This window comes from Bombina bombina, chromosome 2 (assembly GCF_027579735.1).
Source record: "Bombina bombina isolate aBomBom1 chromosome 2, aBomBom1.pri, whole genome shotgun sequence".
Classification (NCBI taxonomy): domain Eukaryota; kingdom Metazoa; phylum Chordata; class Amphibia; order Anura; family Bombinatoridae; genus Bombina; species Bombina bombina.
The window spans coordinates 76,662,482-76,685,093 of NC_069500.1; the positions used below are offsets into that span (position 1 = coordinate 76,662,482).

Consider the following 22,612-nt stretch of genomic DNA (forward strand, 5'->3'; position numbering starts at 1 on the left):
CTGAAAAAAAGTCTTACACCTGCAAAAAAGCAGCGTTTAGCTCCTAACGCAGCCCCATTGATTCCTATGGGGAAATACAATTTATGTCTACACCTAACACCCTAACATGAACCCCGAGTCTAAGCACCCCTAATCTTACACTTATTAACCCCTAATCTGCCACCCCCGACATCGCCGACACCTACATTATATTATTAACCCCTAATCTGTCGCTCCGGACACCGCCGCCACCTACATTATACTTATTAACCCCTAATCAGCTGCCTCCAACATCGCCGATACCTACATTATATTTATTAACCCCTAATCTGCCACCCCCAATGTCGCCGCCACCTACCTACACTCAATAACCCCTAATCTGCCGCCCCCAACGTCGCCGCCACTATAATAAACATATTAACCCTAATTCTAAGTCTAACTCTAACCCCCCTAACTTAAATATAATTTAAATAAATCTAAATAAAATTACTATCATTAACTAAATTATTCCTATTTAAAACTAAATACTTACCTGTAAAATAAACCCTAAGCTAGCTACAATATAACTTATAGTTACATTGTAGCTAGCTTAGGGTTTATTTTATTTTACAGGCAAGTTGTATTTATTTTAACTAGGTAGAATAGTTATTAAATAGTTATTAACTATTTAATAACTACCTAGCTAAAATAAATACAAAAGTACCTATAAAATAAAACCTAACCTAAGTTACAATTACAACTAACACTACACTATAATTAAATTAATTCCCTAAATTAAATACAATTAAATACAATTATCTAAAGTACAAAAACAAACACTAAATTACAGAAAATAATAATTTTTAAACTAATTACACATAATCTAACAAAATAAAAAAGCCCCCCCAAAATAAAAAAAAGCCCTACCCTACACTAAATTACAAATAGCCCTTAAAAGGGCCTTTTGCGGGGCATTGCCCCAAAGTAATCAGCTCTTTTACCTGTAAAAAAAATTACAAATCCCCCCCAACATTAAAACCCACCACCCACACAACCAACCCTACTCTAAAACCCACCCAATCCCCCCTTAAAAAAACCTAACACTAACCCCTTGAAGATCACCTTACCGGGAGAAGTCTTCATCCAATCGGGCAGAAGTGGTCCTCCAGACGGGCAGAAGTCTTCATCCAACCAGGCAGAAGTGGTCCTCCAAATGGGCAGAAGTCTTCATCCAGACGGCATCTTCTATCTTCATCTATCCGGCGCAGAACGGGTCCATCTTTAAGACATCCGACACGGAGCATCCTCTTCTTCAAGGGGTTAGTGTTAGGTATTTTTAAGGGGGTATTGGGTGGGTTTTAGAGTAGGGTTGGTTTTGTGGGTGGTGGGTTTTAATGTTGAGGGGGGATTTGTAATTTTTTTACAGGTAAAAGAGCTGATTACTTTGGGGCAATACTCCACAAAAGGCCCTTTTTAGGGCTATTTGTAATTTAGTGTAGGGTAGGGCTTTTTTTATTTTGGGGGGCTTTTTTATTTTGTTAGGGGTTTAGATTAGGTCTAATTAGTTTAAAAATCTTGTAATTTGTTTATTATTTTCTGTAATTTTGTGTTTTTTTTTGTACTTTAGATAATTTTATTGAATTGTATTTATTTTAGGGAATTAATTTAATTATAATGTAGTGTTAGGTGTTAGTGTAACTTAGGTTAGGTTTTAGTTTACAGGTACTTTAGTATTTATTTAACTAGGCAGTTATTAAATAGTTAGGGGGGTTAGGGTTAGGGTTAGACTTAGTTTTAGGGGTTAATAACTTTAATATAGTGGTGGCGACGTTGGGGGCGGCAGATTAGGGGTTAATAAATGTGGTGGGTGGCGTAGATGTTAGGGCCGGCAGATTAGGGGTTAATAATATTTAACTAATGTTTGTGAGGCGGGAGTGCGGCGGTTTAGGGGTTAATATATTTATTATAGTGGTGGCGATGTCCGGTTCAGCAGATTAGGGGTTAAAAATTTTATTTTAGTGTTTCCGATGTGGGGGGGGGGGGGGGTAGGTTTAGGGGTTAATAGGTAGTTTATGGGTGTTAGTGTACTTTTTAGCACTTTAGTTAAGAGTTTTATGCTACGGCATTGTTGTGTAAAACTCTTAACTACTGACTTTAAAATGCCGTACCAGTCTTGACAGGAGAGGGTCTACCGCTCACTTTTTGGCAGACTCGTAATACCGGCGCTATGCAAGTCCCATTGAAAAAGTAGGATACGCAATTTATGTAAGTGGATTTGCGGTATTTCCAAGTCTGGCCAAAAAAGTGAGTGGTACATCTGTACCTTCAAGACTCGTAATACCAGCGGGCGTTAAAAAGCAGCATTGGGACCGGCCAACGCTGCTTTTTAGGCCTAACGCAAGACTCGTAATCTAGCCGATTGTGTTTTAAAATGTTTTAAAGGATGTTTCTGTGCTGAGAAAGTATATTTTTTTGTTATGCTTGTGATTCAAGTTTCTCCACCCATAAAACAGGTGAAGTTCTCATTTTCAGCCAATGATCAATCTGTCTCTAGGGATCATATTTATTTCCTATCGGTTTTAGTAACAATTTAAACAGCTGAAATTTTGTAATGAAATATTTTCCTAACATACATAAATAGTAGTCCTTCATATAAATATAATTTTATTAATTTAATATTGCTTTAAATGATTGTGAAACGGTGTGTCTGTTACAGTTATTCACAGGACACATTAACATTGCATCAGTTCACATAGACTAATATTGCACTGATCCATCCTGTAATCAGCTATGCAAAAGTACTTCTGTATGTATGCAATAGTTACACTTTTAAAGTAAAATTTAGTGCTAGATTACAAGTGGTGCACAATCAATTGTGCAGGTTGTATTATCTTTTGCCCAACCTTAGGCAAGGATTAACTAACAATATGATAGAACTAGTGAATAGTTAAATATTTTAACAAAAGCAACACGGCCAAAACATTTTTATCAAACCCTTAAACCTTTAAATGGGTAGCCGAGGAAGCCCTATTAGTGCACTTATTGCACTCCTGTTACAAATAGTGAATTAAGATTGAGCTGGTAAACAAAACAAAATACTATTGTAAAAGTTGTCACTTTTTTAAAGATCTGAAGTAAACCAATATTATAAATAGTATAACACAGAACTCCATGAAGAATCCACTACTTGGGCACCATGGGCTTATAGACCTCAATTTAGTGTCAGGGTACCAGGAACCAGACATAGATGTGAAATGCTAAATTTATCACACCTTTATTAAAAAATAGTACGAAATTATAACGAGTCCAAAAGCCAAATGACAAGCCAGGAGTCAAAGCAAGAGCACATAGTCAGACGAGTCGGGTCAGGAACCAAAGCGAGTAGTCAGATGAGCCAGGGTCAGGGACGTGAAGATCAGAGAAGTCAGGAACAAGCCAGGGATCAGGAACCAGAAGGGATGTCAACAAGCCAGGTTATAAATGGAGTCAGGAACACAGGAACTCACAGTAAAGTCAGAGACAACACAAGGGCAAAGGCAAATGGACTGAGACAGTTAAATAGGAAGTGATGACATCATGATTCTGGGACTGCAACTTTTCTCTCTCTGATGATATTCTCCAGTTTGGCCATAAGAGGGAGCCTGATAGTAGTGAGCAGCGTTACACACTCTGCTACAGGCAAGGAGAAAACACAGGTGAGACTAAAATGGCAGCCAAGATAGAAAGCTGCAAATAACTAGAGAAGTCAGGTTGAAACCCTGACACATAGCTCACTATTAGCTTAGCAATCAAACAATATCTGACATGAATTGTACCGCAGACCCCCATAGAAGTCTGTATGTGATGAATTTAGTATATGTGAGGAATTTAGTGCACCTGTGCTATCAGACTGATGTTAGCACATCCCAGAATGTTGTTTGAACACTATGGGGCCTATCTATCAAGCTCCGAACAGAGCTTGACGGCCCATGTTTCTGGCGAGTCTTCAGACTCGCCAGAAACACCAGTTATGAAGCAGCGGTCTAAAGACTTCTGCTCCATAACACTGTCCGCCTGCTCTGATGAGGCGGACAGGAATCGCCGGAAGTCAACCCGATCGAGTACGATCGGGTTGATTGACACCCCCTGCTGGCGGTCGATTGGCCGCGAATCTGTAGGGGGCGGCGTTGCACCAGCAGCTCACAAGAGCTGCCAGTGCAATGCTGAATACGGAGATCATATTGCTCTCCGCATTCAGCGATGTCTGTCAGACCTGATCCGCAGTGTCGGATCAGGTCCGACAGACATATGATAAATAGGCCCCTAAAAACGTACACACTAGCATTAATATTTTTCCACTTCTAATCTAGGACCTAATTAGGTTTGATATTTCTTTTACCTATACACCTAGTTATTGACATTTATTTTTTTCAAACAGCTGCTAGTGCAAATCTAATCTCTAAAGGATAACATAAGTAGGTCTGAGCATAGGAATTTTAGAGATACCATTTGTTTCCAGTATAACCACATTGAGGCAGCTGAATGTCATTTTTAAAGCTGTTGCATCTTTAGATGTTTTTGAAATGCAAGCAATAAAGTCTGGGATTTTGTATCTAGTCACTATATGATTGGAATGTTCTTTTCAACTCCATGCAAAACTGAAAGATATATCATTGTTTGAAGTTTGCTATTCTTCTTGATCAGAGAAAGGGTAGCATTTGAAGTATCTGCCTATTGTGCTTTTTTCCTTTATGTGTAAATAAATATATATACATGATAAAGGAAAAGGCAAAGATTTGATTTATGGGAGAACATTTTCAATAGAAAAAATAATGGACAAAGCGTTGGAAAAATAAAGGACAAATATATTCTTTGGGATTTTATTTTCTTGAGTAATATTTTACTATTAACCAGGCAAGTAATTCTATTTTATGTTCACTTTGAAAAGTACCGGTAATTTAAATTAACTTAAAAGTACAATGTACTCAAATGCTTTTATCATGTGTATGAAAGCATTTAAACAATTCTAAAATCCAGAATTATTTGAAATCCAGACTTTTTCACAAGTATTTAAAAAAAAAAAAAATATATTACAAATTTCCATTTGAAATCCACTAGTTAAAGGGCCATTAAACCCAAAAACTTTCTTTCACGATTCAGATAGAGAATACAATTTTAAACAACATTTCAATTTACTTCTAATATCTAATTTGCTGCAATCTTTAGATATCCTTTGTTAAAGAAATAGCAATGCACATTGGTGAGCCAATCACATGAGGCATCTATGTGCAGCTACCAATCAGAAGCTACTGAGCCTATCTAGATATACTTTTCAGGAAAGAATATCAAGAGAATGAAGCAAATTAGATAATTGAGGTAAATTAGAAAGTTGTTTAAAATGGTATTCTCTATCTTAATCATGAAAGAAAAAATTTGGGTTTATTGTCCCTTTAAGTCTAAAACCAAATGGACTTAAGCAGAGAAGACTGTGTAGTCTACAATACATTTCTGATTACAGTACTGTACTCTTTTTGATGTATACAAAGTAATACAAATTATATAAAACTACCTTTAGGTTTCATGTATAATTTAAACCTTTTCTGGTCTCCGCCGGTTTGGATAAATGGTTTTGTGTCTGTATTTAAATGCAGTTTTCTAACCCATGAGGTATAAGTAGGTGCTTATTTCATTGTCAAATATTAACACAAATTTGTACCATAGTATATAAGTTACACTTCTGTTGTTTCAAATCTAGTAAAAAGATCGCCACATGAACTTAGCCTAAACCAGCATAAAAAGTAAAACAATCATCTATATCCATTTTGTAAGCATACGTGTATATTAATTAGACTGCTACATTCATAACGCTACAATATCTACTTAAACCACCCAGATTTTCCCTCAGTAATGTTGTCCATTTCACATGGAAAAAAACCAAACCAGGTCTTAATAAGCACTTGATGTAGCTTAGTTATATTTACTAACATAGTTTATTTTTCATGCCAACTCATTCAAGCTCAAGGCACAACTTCATTGTAAAATGAAAGCACAAATAACTTGTCCGTACAGGTACAAAACAGCACGTCTTGCTTCCTCCTTGCTTGATGTACAGCGTATATTTTGCTGACTTTGCAAGTCAATTTTCCAAAATCTACTCTTGACATGTAGTTTATTATTTTCTAAATGTGCTTTTGTCTTTTGTTTTTTTATTTGTTTTGTTGACACTGTACAGTATATTTCTGATATAATATGATTTATGATTATATCTATCTTGCTTATTTATATATATATATATATATATATATATATGTGTGTGTACAGTTCAAATAAAGAAGTTTGTGTTTTCATAATGGAGAGTGCAGGACCTGTTTATTTAATTATATATATATATATATATATATATATATATATATATATATATATATATATATATATATACTGTATATATGTATATATATAATTTTATGTATATATATATATATATATAAACTATGTATATATATATATATATATATATATATAAACTATGTATGTATATATATATATATATATATATATATATATATATATATATACTCTCCAGTTCAATATATATAACTACCACCCTCTCCCGTTTGATACCTAGAACTCTGCTCTAACAATATAAAGAATGATTTTCATGGTGCAAATATGTGAACAAATACCTTATTCTATATTTGAGAATAATTTAATCTTTTTTAAATGCTAAAAATACTTACAGCTAATATTTAACTTGTAAATCTAATCTTACTTCAAAATGAATTAGCAACATATAAATATTTCATGCAAGACAGCAGAAAAAGAGTTTGCAAAAATTCCTACAACTTGGCAATATTCACCAAAGTATGCCATGTGTTAACAACTCATTACTCATTATGCACGGGAAGTTGTGGTGAGAAGTGCATAGTAATCAAGTTTGTTTAAAATATTCCTTTTCCAGTAACTGTAAACAGGGTACAGACTAGAAGATTTTAAGTTAGTAGCTATACTGCCAGTGGCACTTGAAAATGTGCCAATCAGTAAATGTCAAATGCAGCAAGCTGTTTTTTTCTGTAATCTGCAGTTCAAATATAACAATTTATAATATATATATTGTATCTTGATGTCTATCCCTCAATCTGTTAGATAGATTGATTGACTTACTAAATAAATAGACTGATAGACTTAATAGATACATGTATTGTCAGATAATAATAATAGCTATCTTCATTATTATTATTGTTATTATTTATTTGTAGAGCACCAACAGATTCCGCAGAAAAAGGTTAGCATACATTGTACGCCAAAAACTGTAAAGTGAGGGGAAATGGGCTTCAACTCAATCTTCACATCTTCTTTTTTCACCTTCCTCCAGCAGAGGCAAAAACAAGACTGAGTTACCATTGAGGTGTCAGTGGTTTTATAGAGCTCTTGGAATTTGGGAATCTTTGCCTCCTCCTAGTGGCAGGAAAGAGTAATTCCCAGGAGTAATGGGTCATCGACTCTCACCACCTGTATGAAAGAAAGGTTAATGTACATTGTATTAATCCCTTAACAGTAGAGTTTTTAAGGTGAGCTTGAAACTTTGAAAAAAAGGAGGGAGTCTATTGGAGAGTCAGTGATTGGGCCATTCTGGAGAAGTTCTGTAAATGGGAATGTGAGGAAGTATCAAGAGAGGATGAGAGAAGTTGTTCATTAGCAGATCAAAAGGGATGGGGTGGAGATTATCTGGAAACAATGATTGGTAGACAAAGATTGCAGAGGTTTTTTGACATTCACCTCTTAAGGACATATGACGGAATTTTTCCGTCATAAAACAATTGAGCAAACTGAAAGCTGTGTCCTTAAAGGGTTAATTTTACACAAAAATGTAATACTAAATAAGCAACATTTTTATTTTCATAGTATTGAAAATACGTGTTCAAATGTAAACTACATACGCCAACCATAATTGATGTTTGAATACATTCTACAAATATCATGCAGAAAAATAAAGTGTTTGTCTCTAAAGTAAATAAAATGTTTATACTCACTTATATCCTGGTTTCTTTTCAGAGCCACCGATAGGACAAATGCACCCTCCTCATGGAAGTGTGACACCACAGAAAAACAGCAATTTATTGGTTATTATTGTGGTCACTGTGGGAGCAATCACAATTTTAGTAGTGGTGATTGTTGCAGTGATTTGTACAAGAAGATCTTCTGCACAACAAAGGAAGTAAGTTACTTTGTCATGTAACTATATTTATTTTATACATCGGCACTAGATTCATTGCTGCGCTATCTACTACAAAAGCTTATTTTATCACAGTCAGAAACATAAACAAGCATATAAACTCTTTTTTTTTTTAAATGCATTTCCCTTTTTGCTTTTATGAAATAAACCAATTTTCCTTTTTTACTCAATTTTGTTTGATACAACTTTGTCTAAATTTAAATTTTAAAAGCTTCATTTTTTTACAGGCTTTAAAAAAATAATAATAACAATATATATATATATATATATATATATATATATATATATATATATACATATATATATATATATATATATATATACCTGTATATATATATACACACATACAAACATACACTCACAAGGGTGCCCTCCATTATTTTAAATCAAAACAAGGGGGAACCAGCTCTGCAAGATGGTTCTTCTTGTCAGGGAGGGTATATATTAATCAGTTTGTGTTCACTTACCTGGTTTGTCTGATGAAGGGGTTGTTGCTTACCCCGAAACGTCAGGTAATAATTAAGTTTGAGGTCTTCCACTAAAGCCTGGTGAGTTATGTTTCCTTACAGTTGTTTTTAAAAACAAGTTTTGACTACTATTTTCATTTAATCAGCAACCCAGCAAGTGTGAGTGCCTCCTCTTTCAGTTATATACAGTATATATATATATATATATATATATATATATATATATATATATATATATATATACATATATATATATATATATATATATATATATATATATATATATATATATATATATATATATATATATATATATATATATATATATATACTATTTAACACAGGATACCTAGCAGGGGCGGCATTGCACAAGCAGTTCTGGTAAACTGCTTGTGCAATACGCTGTCGGCATTCAGCGATGTCTGTCGGACATGATACGCTACAGCCATTGATAAATTGGCCCCTCTATCTGAACCATGAAAGCTAATTATATCTGATTAACACTGATCTATTACACTAGTTGAGTAGCAATCGTCTTGAGACCATTGCTTCTTAACCCCTTCGCCACCTAAAATGTGTCAGAGTGAAATCATTCTCATCTAATCGGGATTATTGACAGCCCCTGATTGTGTCTGATTTGGCACAAGTGAGAAGGGGCCAGCATTGCACAAGCAGTGAGACCAGGCGGACAGGTTTGTGGTAGCGAACCTTGTCTGTTTGACCTTTAATAAATGGGGCCCATCATGGTAAACAGTATCTGTCCGTGTTCAGGCAACAGATAATAGCAGAGCTTTCTGAAATGCACTTTACAGGGATTTTATCTATTTTTAAGAAGCATATTATAAATTCTTCGTCATAGAATGATACAGCAAAGCAATTTCTGAAAGAGTGGACAAAGTAGTATTTATGTAGATACCTTCTTTATGTCCTCTTACAGCTATTTTACCTTTGGACTTTCAAAGGGGACACACAACAATTTAATATCCATTCAAGATGCTAATCATATGTCTTATCCAATGAAGATGTTCTGTTTGTCCTTGTTTGCAACTACTAAAAACTATGCCTGCCGGGTGTTAGTGATTTATAGTCTTGTTAATGGGGTCCATTTATCATAACTGTCATAAAAACTACACATATAACATCACATTGAGACATGCAACTTGCATTGTTACCCACTTTAATGCAAAATAATGCATGAAATACCTATGTCATTTCAATAAATCGTGAGACCTATATACCCCTAGCACTATCCTCATAACTAGATCAGTAACATGGTGTAGCAACGATAATATGGCTATTATTTTGCTCCATTATTTGAATTAATATAGAGATAAGATAGTGACTATAAAACTTATTGTAAAATAAATCAAGCTCAAGTTTACATGAAATCAAGCAATGGAATAGACTGTGCATTGTGTAGTGTATGCTTATTCCATGAATAGTATCTATCTATCTATCTATCTATCTCTATCTATCTATCTATCTATCTATCTCTTCTTTACTCAAGTCATAAATATTTTAAAGGGATATGAAACCCAAAAATGTTCTTTTGTGATTGAACAGAGCAAACTATTTTTTTAAAAAGTTTCCAATTTACTTCTATCACCAAATTTGCTTCATTCTTATGATATTCTATGTTGAAGAGACACCTAGGTAGGCATCTGGGGCACTACATGTCAGGAAATAGTTCTGCCATTTAGTGCCCGTGCTAATGGATAGCATTCTTACAAAACTGCACCCATATAGTGCTCTAGAAATGGGCTAGCTCCTAAACATATGCCCATGCTTTTCAACAAACGATACCAGAGAATGAAGAAAAACTGATAATAGAAATACATTAGAAAGTTGATTAAAATCAAATGGTCTATCGGAATCATGAAAGAAAAAATGTTGGGTTTCATATTCCTTTAAAAAAATAATTACTCCATATTAAAGGGACACTGAACCCAAAAATGTTATTTCGTAATTCAGATAGAGCATGAAATTTTAAGCATCTTTCTAATTTACTCCTATTATCAAATTTTCTTCATTCTCTAGGTATCTTTATTTGAAATGCAAGAATGTAAGTTTAGATGCCGGCCCATTTTTGGTGAACAACCTGGGTTGTCCTTGCTGATTGGTGGATAAATTCATCCACCAATAAAAATTTGCTGTCCAGAGTCCTGAACCTAAACAAAGCTTAGATACCTTCTTTTTCAAAGAAAGATAGCAAGAGAATGAAGAAAAAGTGATAATAGGAGTAAATTAGAAAGTTGCTGAAAATTGCATGCTCTATCTGAATCACAAAAGAAAAAAATTCCGTGTCCCTTTAACATCTTTGAGGAAAGAGTCTATCACTGCTTGATGGACGAGTGGGAGAAAGAGAGCAATTCATAAGAATACATGATAACAAATAAGCACACACAGAGATTTTCTAACTTGCAGTAAGTAAACACCGCTGGGTGATATGTTTAGGTCTTTGATTGCAATGTTTGACTATTCAGGGCTTTTTCTTTAGGAAACGGGCCACACACAGTGCTGGCAAACGAAAGGGCAGTCAGAAGGATCTCAGACCCCCAGATCTCTGGATTCATCATGAAGAAATGGAAATGAAAAACATTGAAAAACCGCCAGGTTCTGAAACACAAGGAAGAGATTCCCCAAGGCAAAGCTGTCAGGATATTACCCCCGTTAGCCATAGTCAATCTGAATCACAGCTGGGCAGCAAAAGTACCTCACATTCTGGTATTTTAGATTTCATTCATTATTTGCAGATACATATCAGAGATGATAGAAGAAAGACCAATCAATTTAACTCTTTCTACTATTATATATTGTTAACTGATCATTTCATTCTATATATTATTGTGCAGTTAGCTCACATTCTTTTTTTTTAATAACACACTGGAAGATGTTAAATCTATCATTTTGCTAGTCTGTAAGAGTGCAGCAATATCTAATATTTTGATTTTTAAAAGGTATTAAAGGAGGAATAAAAAGCTGTAATGTAATAGATGCATTTTATTATTGCGCTCATTCTTGAGCAGAACTGTGTTTAACCCTTACGTTATACACATAGTTAAAGTCAGCTATGCACACCTGTCTCTATTGACTGGCAATTAGTAAGCAGTAGTGCAATACCTGCCCAAAGCTGACTTTAACTGTGTGTTTATTCTATTTTTGGTTATGTTATGGTCAAAGATAGATTTTACTGTAATCATTTGAATGTTTTCCAAATGATTCATTTTATCTTCTGGAATGTATAAAATTATTTATAAAAGTCTCTCTATCTTTGTTATGCTATTTGAAATAGCTGATTTTTTTCTGTTGAAACATTAACCTATAGAGAAAATTTAAATACTGTAATATTGGCTCTTAAAAAATTATGCAAACTAGAAGCAGCAGCAAAAATCTGCATCCCAGTGGGGGTTGGGACAGAGAGAGTAAAGGACCAATCCATTTGAAAGGGGCGTACCTGTAAGAGCTTTAAATGTAAAGAAATAGTAGCAGCTGCTTGCCTTAGTACATTGTCCCTTTAACTTCTTGTCTGGTATAGAGGACTGGTGATTCATTCAAGAGTTTAAAAACAGTTTAGTACATCTGCAACATTTCAGATATGCTAGGTTACAAAACTGATATTGGACTAGATTACAAAAGGTGCAACATTCGAGCATTAAAACCGTTTTTTGTGTTCACCGATTCATGCTCATATTAAACAGTTTACACTCTCGCATTCGAAAAGTTGCCGTAAAAAATAGACTTTGAGAAGTTGCAAATGCAAAATCTCATAAACTACAATGGAGCCGAAAAAGTTGAAAACACCCACAAGTTGCATAAACAAAATCAGGGTTATTTAAAAGCACATCATAGGAAGATAATATTGCATATTTCATAATCCAATGTTCTGCACATAGCAGAATATGCTCTATTTATTCTTAAATAGATATTTAAATAGATTTTTGTACAAATATATATTTATACTTATATATTGGTATAGAGACATACAGATATATATAGGAATATCTATTTAAAAAGTCATAGAACACATTCCCCTATGTGCAGAACATTAGAATGTGACATTTTTACATTAAATACACATTATAACATAATTAAATATGAACATTGCATAAATATAACCTTTCGTGTTTTTGTCTTCTTGACTGCAAAGGGCTTCAATGCACTTATATATATATATTACATTTGTATACATATGTATGTATGTTGTTATATGTGTATTTATGTCTGTAAATACATCTATATATATATATATATATATAAATATATATATATATATATATATATACACATATAAATACATAAATACACATATGTACAGACACATACACACATATATATATATATATATATAAATATATATATATACTATATATACACTATATATATATATATATATATATATATACCATATATATATATATATATATATATATATATATACATACTGTACATACATTTAAATATTTAGACATGTATATGTATCCTGTTAAAGCCCTTTTTATATATACACAAAAAATACCCTTTTTTCTAACACCTGAGACCTCATATATTTGAGCCCTTATAACCTCTTTGTGCAATTTTTTGTAAATATGTTTTATTAGATAGTGTTATTATGAGTGTAACAGTTAACCAAAGCTCTGAAGTCGCTGTAATCATACTAGTGTAAATCGTGATTGCGCTCACGCATTCAGATGTACTTTCAATTTGCAATAACAGCGGAATTTAACTGCCGTGCAAACAGACACAAAAACCTGATTAGCGCTCCACTCATAATCTAGCACAATGTCTAATAAAGCACGTCATTGTATCTGTATCTAACATTATCTTTTTTTTACTTCAGTAGCGCTTTATTGGCTTCATTTAGCAGTTTCCGGATGGAAATAGTTCCTGCCTAATAAACTATTTCACCTGTGATTGCGGCAAGTGAGCAGCATCTCACTCCAAAAATGTGTAATCGCACAGGCATATGCTTGTTCAACACTGCCCCCTTCTCTTGTTCAACCAATTGCACCAAACCAGGGGCTGTCAATCAGCGTGGTTGGACCAGTCTGGGGTTATTTTAATTCTCCAGGTCCCAGGTGGTAGAGAGATTAAGTAACAGGGGCATTGTACGGTAAAATAAGTTAATGATAACTTGTTATACCAGCTGCAGAGTATAACATGTATGAGAAACTCCTTATTTGGCTTTATTTTTATATGAAATAGCAGTTTTTGTTCTTTAAATTCACAACCCATCAAAATTATTTGAGCTTACAGTGAAATCAGATATCCTGATTTCATCACTTTCTGTACACACACATGCTTCTTTATATTATTTTTACTCTATAAACCAAAGCCCAATACTAAGGGAGAACAAAAATTAACATTGTATTACACATTTCTCCTCCATTTTACTGTTAGTGTAATTTCTGCTGCTCGCAATGCTTACTTAGCTTTTCTATAGCCCACATGGAACGGATATAAAGCCCAACATGTTTGTTTCCTGTTTCAGATAGAGCATAACATTTTAAACAACTTTCTGATGTACTTCTATTTTTAAATGTTCCTTGTTTTCTTGTTATCCTTTGTTGAAAAAGCAGGAAGGTATGCTCAGGAGTGTGCACATGTCTGCAGTACTATATGGCAACAGTTTTGCAACAATGTTATACATTAGCAAGAACACTAGATGGCATCACTATTGCCTGTCATGTAGTGCCCTAGACGTGCACACTACCTATCTAGATAGCTCATCAACAAAGAATAACATGAGAAGGAAGCAAATTTGATAATAGAAGTAAACTGGAAAGTTTTTTTTAAAATTGTATTCTCTATCTGAATCATGAAATAAAAAAATTGGGGTTCATTTCCCTTTAAGTACAGAAACTTTAAGCAAAGGTAGGGATACAGGTAAAATCAGCTGTTCATAATTAGCTATTTATAAACAATTTTATACAATCCAGCAGGTAAAATGGATCATTGGGGACAAATTAAAGGGGAGACAAATTTAGGGCACACTGTTCCTTTAAGACTGTTTCTTCTTAAAGGGACGTAATACCCATATGCTAAATAACTTGACATTGATGCTGCATAGCTGTAAAAAGCTGACAAGAAAATATCACATGAACATCTCTTAAACTGAGTAGAAAAATAAGATGTCTGTGCTCCACATGCCAGATGAACTCACGCTTGCAAGTCCTAGGACTAGTATCCTGATTGGCTGCCTAAATTCCCTTTAGCTACTGAGGACATTTTGAGGTAAAATATCATCCTTTTTTACATAGCAATGTCCTGGCGATATTTTCTAGTCAGCTTTTTACAGCTCTGCTGCATCACTTTCAAGTGCTTCAAAAGTTGGGCATCACGTCCTTTAATTATTAGCTGCTTAACTTTAACCTTTAAGAGCCCCAAAGCTAATAAATGGAGCCCTAAACTTCTGTCACTATAGTAAAGATATTGTGTTGCTTACTTACAATTTTATTATATTTAGGACCTGATACAGATGAAGCCGGAAGTAGTATATCAACGCTTGAGCGTTCTCTTGCTGCTCGACGAGCTACACGTGCTAAACTTATGATTCCAATGGACTCACAACCCAGCAATCCTCGTAAGTCGCTAATCATGCACCCATAGCAATTTTGTCATCTATAATATTATAAACTTAAAGGGACAGTCAACACCAGAATTTTTGTTGTTTTAAAATATAGATAATCCCTTTATTACCCATTCCACAGTTTTGCATAAACAACACAGCTATAATAATAGACGTTTTACCTCTGTGATTACCTTGTATCTAAGCCTCTGTAGACTGCCCCCTTATTTCAGTTCTTTTGACAGACTTGAATTTTAGCCAATCAGTGCTCACTCCTCAGTAAATTCATGTGCATGAGCTCAATGTTTTCTATATGAAACACTTGAACTAATGCCCTCTAGTGGTCAAAATGCATTCAGATTAGAGGCGGCCTTCAAGGTCTAAGAAATTAGCATATGAACCTCCTAGGTTTAGTTTTCAACTAAGAATACCAAAGAACAAAGCAAAATTTGTGATGAAAGTAAATTGGAAAGTTGTTTAAAATTACATGCCCTATTTGAATTGATTGTGCCTTTAAAAAAAAAGGAAGACTTTTTTTTTTATAAAAAAAAAGTTCCTGCAACACTATCTACATAATTTCAAACACTGTTGTTTTGTACTTTTGCCAGTTTGATTAGTGTTAATATAATTCTGCATGAGGATGCTTAGAAAAGAAAATATTCTGTTTGGATAATGCAAATTTGATATTTATGAAAATGTCAGCTATTGTTTGACAAAATTCAACTTGGGTTTGCAATGTTGTCGTTTGTTTACATTTTTTTTTTGTTTCTTACATGGAATGTCTAGAGACTAATTTACATATAAAATGAATGCAAATTCATGCAGCTGAATATTCATGTAAAGCCAATTTCCAAGATTGCTCAATATAATCAATCTAACTGGATACTGGACGTTTCGTAGGATATGTGAAATGTCCATCATGAAAACGTCAATAAAAAAAAAATGCTCTAATGCATTATAGAGTTTTCTTATAGCAATATTACCTGCCTATATTTATGTGCTTAACTCCTACAAAGTATTTCATTTTTATTCACAGTTTAACACACTAATAGGAATTGATAACTAATAAGAATTGATATGATTCACTACGGATATCGAAGATCGCTCATTCACAATGACACAAAATACTTAGGGTCCAATTCTCTATAGCTCTCTGGGCTGGTGAGATTCTATAAGAATGATCGCCAGTCCTTCTATTTCCCCGGTGGAATTCAATAAAGCCACTTTTTACCCTGAAAACAGGGTGTTTCCATAAGGGGCGAATACTGCATTTTTGTATGGGAAGAAGATGCATACATTACAAAACTGCACAATTAAATTTGTCATTTATAAATCATTCTAAATACATAATTGAACCATTCACATAAAAATACACAGAAAAAAAATGATAAATTAGGGGACAGGAAACAACAAAATTTTCTTTCAGGATTTGGATAGACCATAAAATTTTAACCAACTTTTCAATTTACTCCTTGTATCTAATTTGCTTCATTCTCTTGTTATCATTTGTTGAAAGAACAGCATTGCACATCTATTAAGCCAATCACAAGAGACAAATGTGTGCAGGCACCAATCAGCAGCTAGCTCCCACTACTGTAGGATATGTGCATATTCGTTTTTAACAAGGGATACCAAGATAATGAAGCACATTTGAAAATAAAAGTGAATTGAAAGTTTCTTAAAATGACATGCTCTTTCAGAAACATGCAAGTATAATTCTGACATTCATATCCCTTTCAACAGGAATAAATCATATTAAATATGCACAGTGTAAATCTTAATTTAAGTAAACTAGATGTGAAGAAAAAAAATATGGAAATTTGTATTTATAAGTACAAAATACAAAGCGTAATTGTTGTTTTTGCAAAAACATTGGCTAACATGAGAGTTCCAGGGGTGTATAAGAAATTGTCTCTTAAATCCCAGCGTAAAGATTTTCGCACAGCAGATATCACAGTTTTTTTTCACCAGTTAGATAGTGGCGATCTTTTCTCAAAACACTCAAAATTCTTAATACCCTAATAGAAAAACACATACATATGAAATTAGAAGCAATTGTAAGATGCTATACGCAGAAAGCTATGTAATGTGATTTATATTGGCTACAGGATTTTTAAACTGCCCCCCACTCACTCCCACTATAGAGCAAAGTGTCCCTTTCCAGTATGCTCCAATACTCTATATAGGAGCCATCTCGCAACTCGCAGGGACTGCCCCTTTTTTACAAAAATTCCACCACAGCAGCCCCTGCTAGGGTCAGCGTGGAAAACCACGTCTGATCTGGCGAGAATTAGAGAATCTGCCCCTTAGCATACTATTGTTAAAGGGTCATTGTACTAAATTAAGCCACCAATCAGCAAGCGCTGCCCAGGTTCTGCACCAAAAATGGTCTGGCTCCTAAACTTACATTCCTGCTTTTAAATTAGAGATACCAAGAGAACAAAGAAAAATTGATAATAGGGGTAAATTAGGAAGTTGCTTAAAATTTAAATTAAACATTTTGATTAGCCCTGTATTAGAGTTGCTCTTTAGATTAGATAGCGTTCGCCTTGTATACAGACTAAGAAATGAAAGAATGTGGTCGTACAATGCAAATCTGAATGGGATTTTCTTTATGAATTCTAAATATGTTCACAGAGGGCAGATTAGGAGACATAGAGTTAACTATTAGAGGTATATTCCTCTATATCATTAAAAAAATATCTTATCATAGAGCTGTCATTTTTTTCTGTGGATTCATACAATGCCATGCTTTTTTATGTTTCATCCGCTTTCAGATCCTAGAAATTTTGTATCATCACGTAGCTTTTATCAGTGTAATGAAAATAAAATCCATTTGAAACAGCCTTTAATCTTTTTCACAGATTCAGATTTACACCTAGGTTTCAATTATATATAAGAACCAAATAGTTTTATCCATCAGTAATATTATATTATATTTACACATGTGCAAACCTAAATTTATGTGGCTTATCTTTTCATACACATTTACAGTAATTTTAGAAACCAGTCCGATCAAAATAACGTAGGGTGGGCAGCCATTTACCTTTTCCTTCTGTTTTTATAAAAACCCTTTTTTTTGTTACAATAGATAGATTTTCTTAAAACACAAATATTTATTAACTGTCTATAAATGTCTGATTATTAAATTAAATAGTAACAAATACATATTTATTTTATACCAGTATAAAAAATGTTGACTCACGGTATAGGTACGTACAATGCACTTTTAAAATACTTTTGATGATTCAATTACTGGACCAGTAGTTCTATGCAGTTCCCAAGCAAGATTTTAAAATGATGGTAAATCTTAACTAATCAATTGCCATATATTTAATCTTTGCCATTAAAAAAGTATATGTGTACCTTTTTTGTGTTTAATCCATCTGTAAAAGGGTGAATTAGTGCATATAGTAATGCTACTATTGCAATGTTATGCCTGCCCACTTGGATGTTTTTTTTTTTTTTTTAAATGATAAATCCAGTGAACATCCAATGAACGTGTGTGTCATATGACCATCTTCAAGTCTAGCCCCTTTAAAGCCCTTAGAAAGCCTATGTAGAGAGTGGAAGTGACAGCTCTATACATCACATCCAAGCCAAAAGAGGAAATGAAGTGAGGCAGAGGGACAAACAATACAAATAAGGATTGTAAATCTTTTATTATAATATATATATATATGTATACACTTATAATTATGTGGTTTTACTTGCAAACTAATACATTTTATTATTGCAACATTCTTATAGTCTGACATTTACCATTACTTTAACTATGAGTTTAACCCATTTGTGGTGGTTAAACATATAGACTTGCATGGTCACTACTCATTAGTGATAGCATTGCAAACTCTTACAAATTAGAGCATGTAATTTGTTCACTATAAGGGCTCTTTAAGTTATATAGTAAACATCTTATGCCTAGCTCTATTTTTCTTAGTCCTCGGATTGTATGGAATAAAGGTTAAAGGGACACTGAACCCAAATGTTTTCTTTTGTGATTCAGATAGAGCATTAAATTTTAAGCAACTTTCTAATTTACTCATATTATCAAATTTTCTTCATTCTCTTTGAATCTTTATTTGAAATGCAAGAATGTAAGTTTAGATGCCGGCCCATTTTTTTTTATGAACAACCTAGGTTGTCCTTGCTGATTGGTGGATAAATTCATCCACCAATCAAAAACTGCTGTCCAGAGTTCTGAACCAAGAAAATAGCTTAGATGCCTGCTTTTTTATATAAAGATAGCAAGAGAATGAAGAAACATTGATAATAGGAGTAAATTAGAAAGTTGCTTAAAATTGCATGCTCTATCTGAATCGTGAAATAAAAATTTTGAGTTCAGTGTCCCTTTAAATAAATAGGCAACTTATTCAAAGAGCCACTTGCTTGGCAGGTCATGTGCACACATTATTGCAAAGAACAGCCAATAAGAGGCTGCATCTGATAAAGAATTAGCATATACGCATATATTATTTAGTAAGCCATTTCATATTTTTTTCTTAAACCAGAGTAAATATTGTTTTGTTGTTTTATGTTTGAAAGTGATTTTTCTTTTCTTTTTTGGCTTGAAAACTAACACATTCACAATTTATCTACAGTTTGATAAATATCTGTTTAGTCAGTTACACTGATGTTATTCATCAGATAAACACATTTTAATGTCTACACTGTAGGACGGCACTGTGTATATATCTGGGATTGAGGTAGAAGCAGAATTTATGTTCTCAAGGGTTGGTCAAGCAAGTAAGTGATCGGTTTCCAAGGAAACTCACAGTTATTCAGCCATGCATTGCGCAACAATCATTTTAATTTACAAAGGAGCAAGTCATAGAAACCCAGATTTAAAGTAAAATGAATAAAACAAAAACAAAATTAATAAATAATTAAAACAACAATAATAATAGTACTCAATAGTCTTAAAAAATGAATTATATATGTTTTATATATATTTTATTCATCACATTGGTACACACTATAAAATGGAACCTTTTGATTGGCAGAGAGGTGCACATTTTATCAACCAGGAGGTCAATCTCTCTTAGTTAAAGGGACAGTATAAACCAATTTTCATTTACCTGCATGTAATAGACACTACTGTAAAGAATAATATGCACAGACACTAATATAAAAATCCAGTATAAAACTTTTTAAAAACTCCCCTGCATATGAATAGACTCATTATACAAACAGAAACAATGTAAAGTCTGTATACATCAGTATACATCTAAACATTTGGGGCTTTGTTAGCAGTCTGAAAATCAACACAATGTTGTTAAAAAATAAGAAAAACTATACATTTTTACAAAAACACCCCCAGATGGGCTATAAAAATAGATCATCCACAACACATTAATGCAAAGAAAATCTAGTGTACAATGTCCCTTTAAAGGAAAATTAGCAACTTCTTGCTTTGAGCAAAAATCTTGCTTGTCACAGTTCCTTAAAGAGGTATAAAAAAAAATTGTAGCTGAAATCTTTCTTCAGGTCAGACAGCTAGTTTAGATAATTTGTAGCATTTTGAAAAAAAAAACAGAAGTTAAAATGAGACAAGTGCAGTTGCAAGAGGTGTTTTTCTGTTTCTTAATAGTATAATCTATATTTATTTTATCAGGTAAACACAAATGAGATTGCTTTAAATCAATATAACAATGCCGCATGTTATTCACAAATTACTCAAATTCAATTTACTACAATGTAGTGTTTTGTTTTTTTTTGTTTTGCATTCCAGCAATTGCATACTGAGAGGCAATATGAAAAGTATTAGAGAAAAAAATACCAGCAAGCTGGGGCCAAATCTGTTTTGTTTCTATCTCTTGATGTAAAGGCGTTCTTGCGCTGAATATAACATTTGACAGGGCACTGTAAATTGCTTCTGTGAATCAGAACTGCATAGTTGTAAAAGCACAACATGATTTGCTTGAGTATTTCAACTTTCAAACTTTTGCATTAGTGTCACATAGAAATGTAATTGTCAACAAGCCACAATACATTGCAGAAATGCTTTTTAAGTAATGGCCACGATCTAATTTTTAAAAAATATTAATTTTTAAAAATATTAATTTAACTTCTGTTTTCTTAACATCATAAAAAATAACTAACTTGTTTCCTTTTCTCAAGTTGCATCAGTTTTCTGAAATTGAAAAAAATAAAATAATTATTTATTACTAGAGATCAGACTTTTAAATAACTAAATAAACAAAATGCACATCCTAAAGCTTAAAGGGACATTCCAGCCAAAATTGGAATTTAGTAAAAGCTATAGCTGTTTCAAGATGGTATTTAAGTATGCACCGTGCACCAGCATTTCGAACACAGCACTTGCTCAGAGAGCCTAAAGTGTTTATATTATCTGGTAATGACACAAAGTGTTTATTGCTTATATAATACAAGGCCCGACAAGGGGCGCAATTACATATATGGCGCAGGCTTCAGCGCAAGCGCTGCAACCCGCACCGCCCGTAATTTCACCTCGCACATCGGGCTATTACATATATTGCGCCAGCAGTTTATAAAGTGCCGTAAGTCGGATAAACTAGCGATGTCCAGAAATGAGCGTAAATACAAATTTCTAGAGTCGCCAATGACTTACGGCACTTTAGAAAAAAAGTAAAAAAAAAATCAAATCTCCCGTAAAAGTCTAACACGCTTCCCAAAAATAAGCCCGACACGTAAAACCCCTATATCCGCAATCCCCCCTCTCACTACTAATAATAAATGTAATAAACCCTAAACCGACAACCCGCCACAACGCAATAAGCCTAATTAAACTATTAACCCCTATATCCGCCATCAAACCCACACCGCAAGTAATAGCTAAATTATTAACCCCTAAATCCACCATCAAACCCAAACCTCAAGTAATAACTAAATTATTAACCCCTAAATCCGCCATCAAACACACACCGCAAGTAATAACTAAATTATTAACCCCTAAATCCGCCATCAAACCCACACCGCAAGTAATAACTAAATTATTAACCCCTGAATCCGCCAACCCCAACATCGCAAACTACTTATTAAAGCTATTAACCCTTAATCCACCATTAACCCACAACGCAATAAACTCATTAAAACTATTAACCCCTAAACTGCTAAAAGCCCACAACACAATAAACCTAACCCCTAACCCCCCTTACCTAACCCCCCTAACCTAACACCCCCTAAATGAACCAAAATTACCTAATTTACAAAATACTAAAGTTACTATTAAATTAAAAAAACCTAACACTACTTTAAAAATACAAATAAACTAAGTATAAATTAAAGGGACAGTCTAATCAAAATTCTGGAGTAGACTGTCCCTTTAAGCTACGATTACAGAAAATACAAAAATCTAACGCCTAGATTTAGAGTTCTGCAGCCAAAGGGGTGCGTTAGCTACACGTGTTTTTTTTCCCCTGCACCTTT

General features: G+C 33.6%; 1 protein-coding gene across 1 annotated transcript in view; it reads left to right on the forward strand.

The window, feature by feature from the left end:
• DCC (DCC netrin 1 receptor) overlaps positions 1-22,612 on the forward strand; it is a 980,012-nt gene that overhangs the window by 902,889 nt on the left and 54,511 nt on the right. The window contains exons 23-25 of the mRNA XM_053701117.1: positions 7,990-8,152; positions 11,135-11,361; positions 15,101-15,217. Coding sequence (XP_053557092.1) covers positions 7,990-8,152; positions 11,135-11,361; positions 15,101-15,217 — 507 coding nt within the window. The remainder of the gene's footprint in view (positions 1-7,989; positions 8,153-11,134; positions 11,362-15,100; positions 15,218-22,612) is intronic.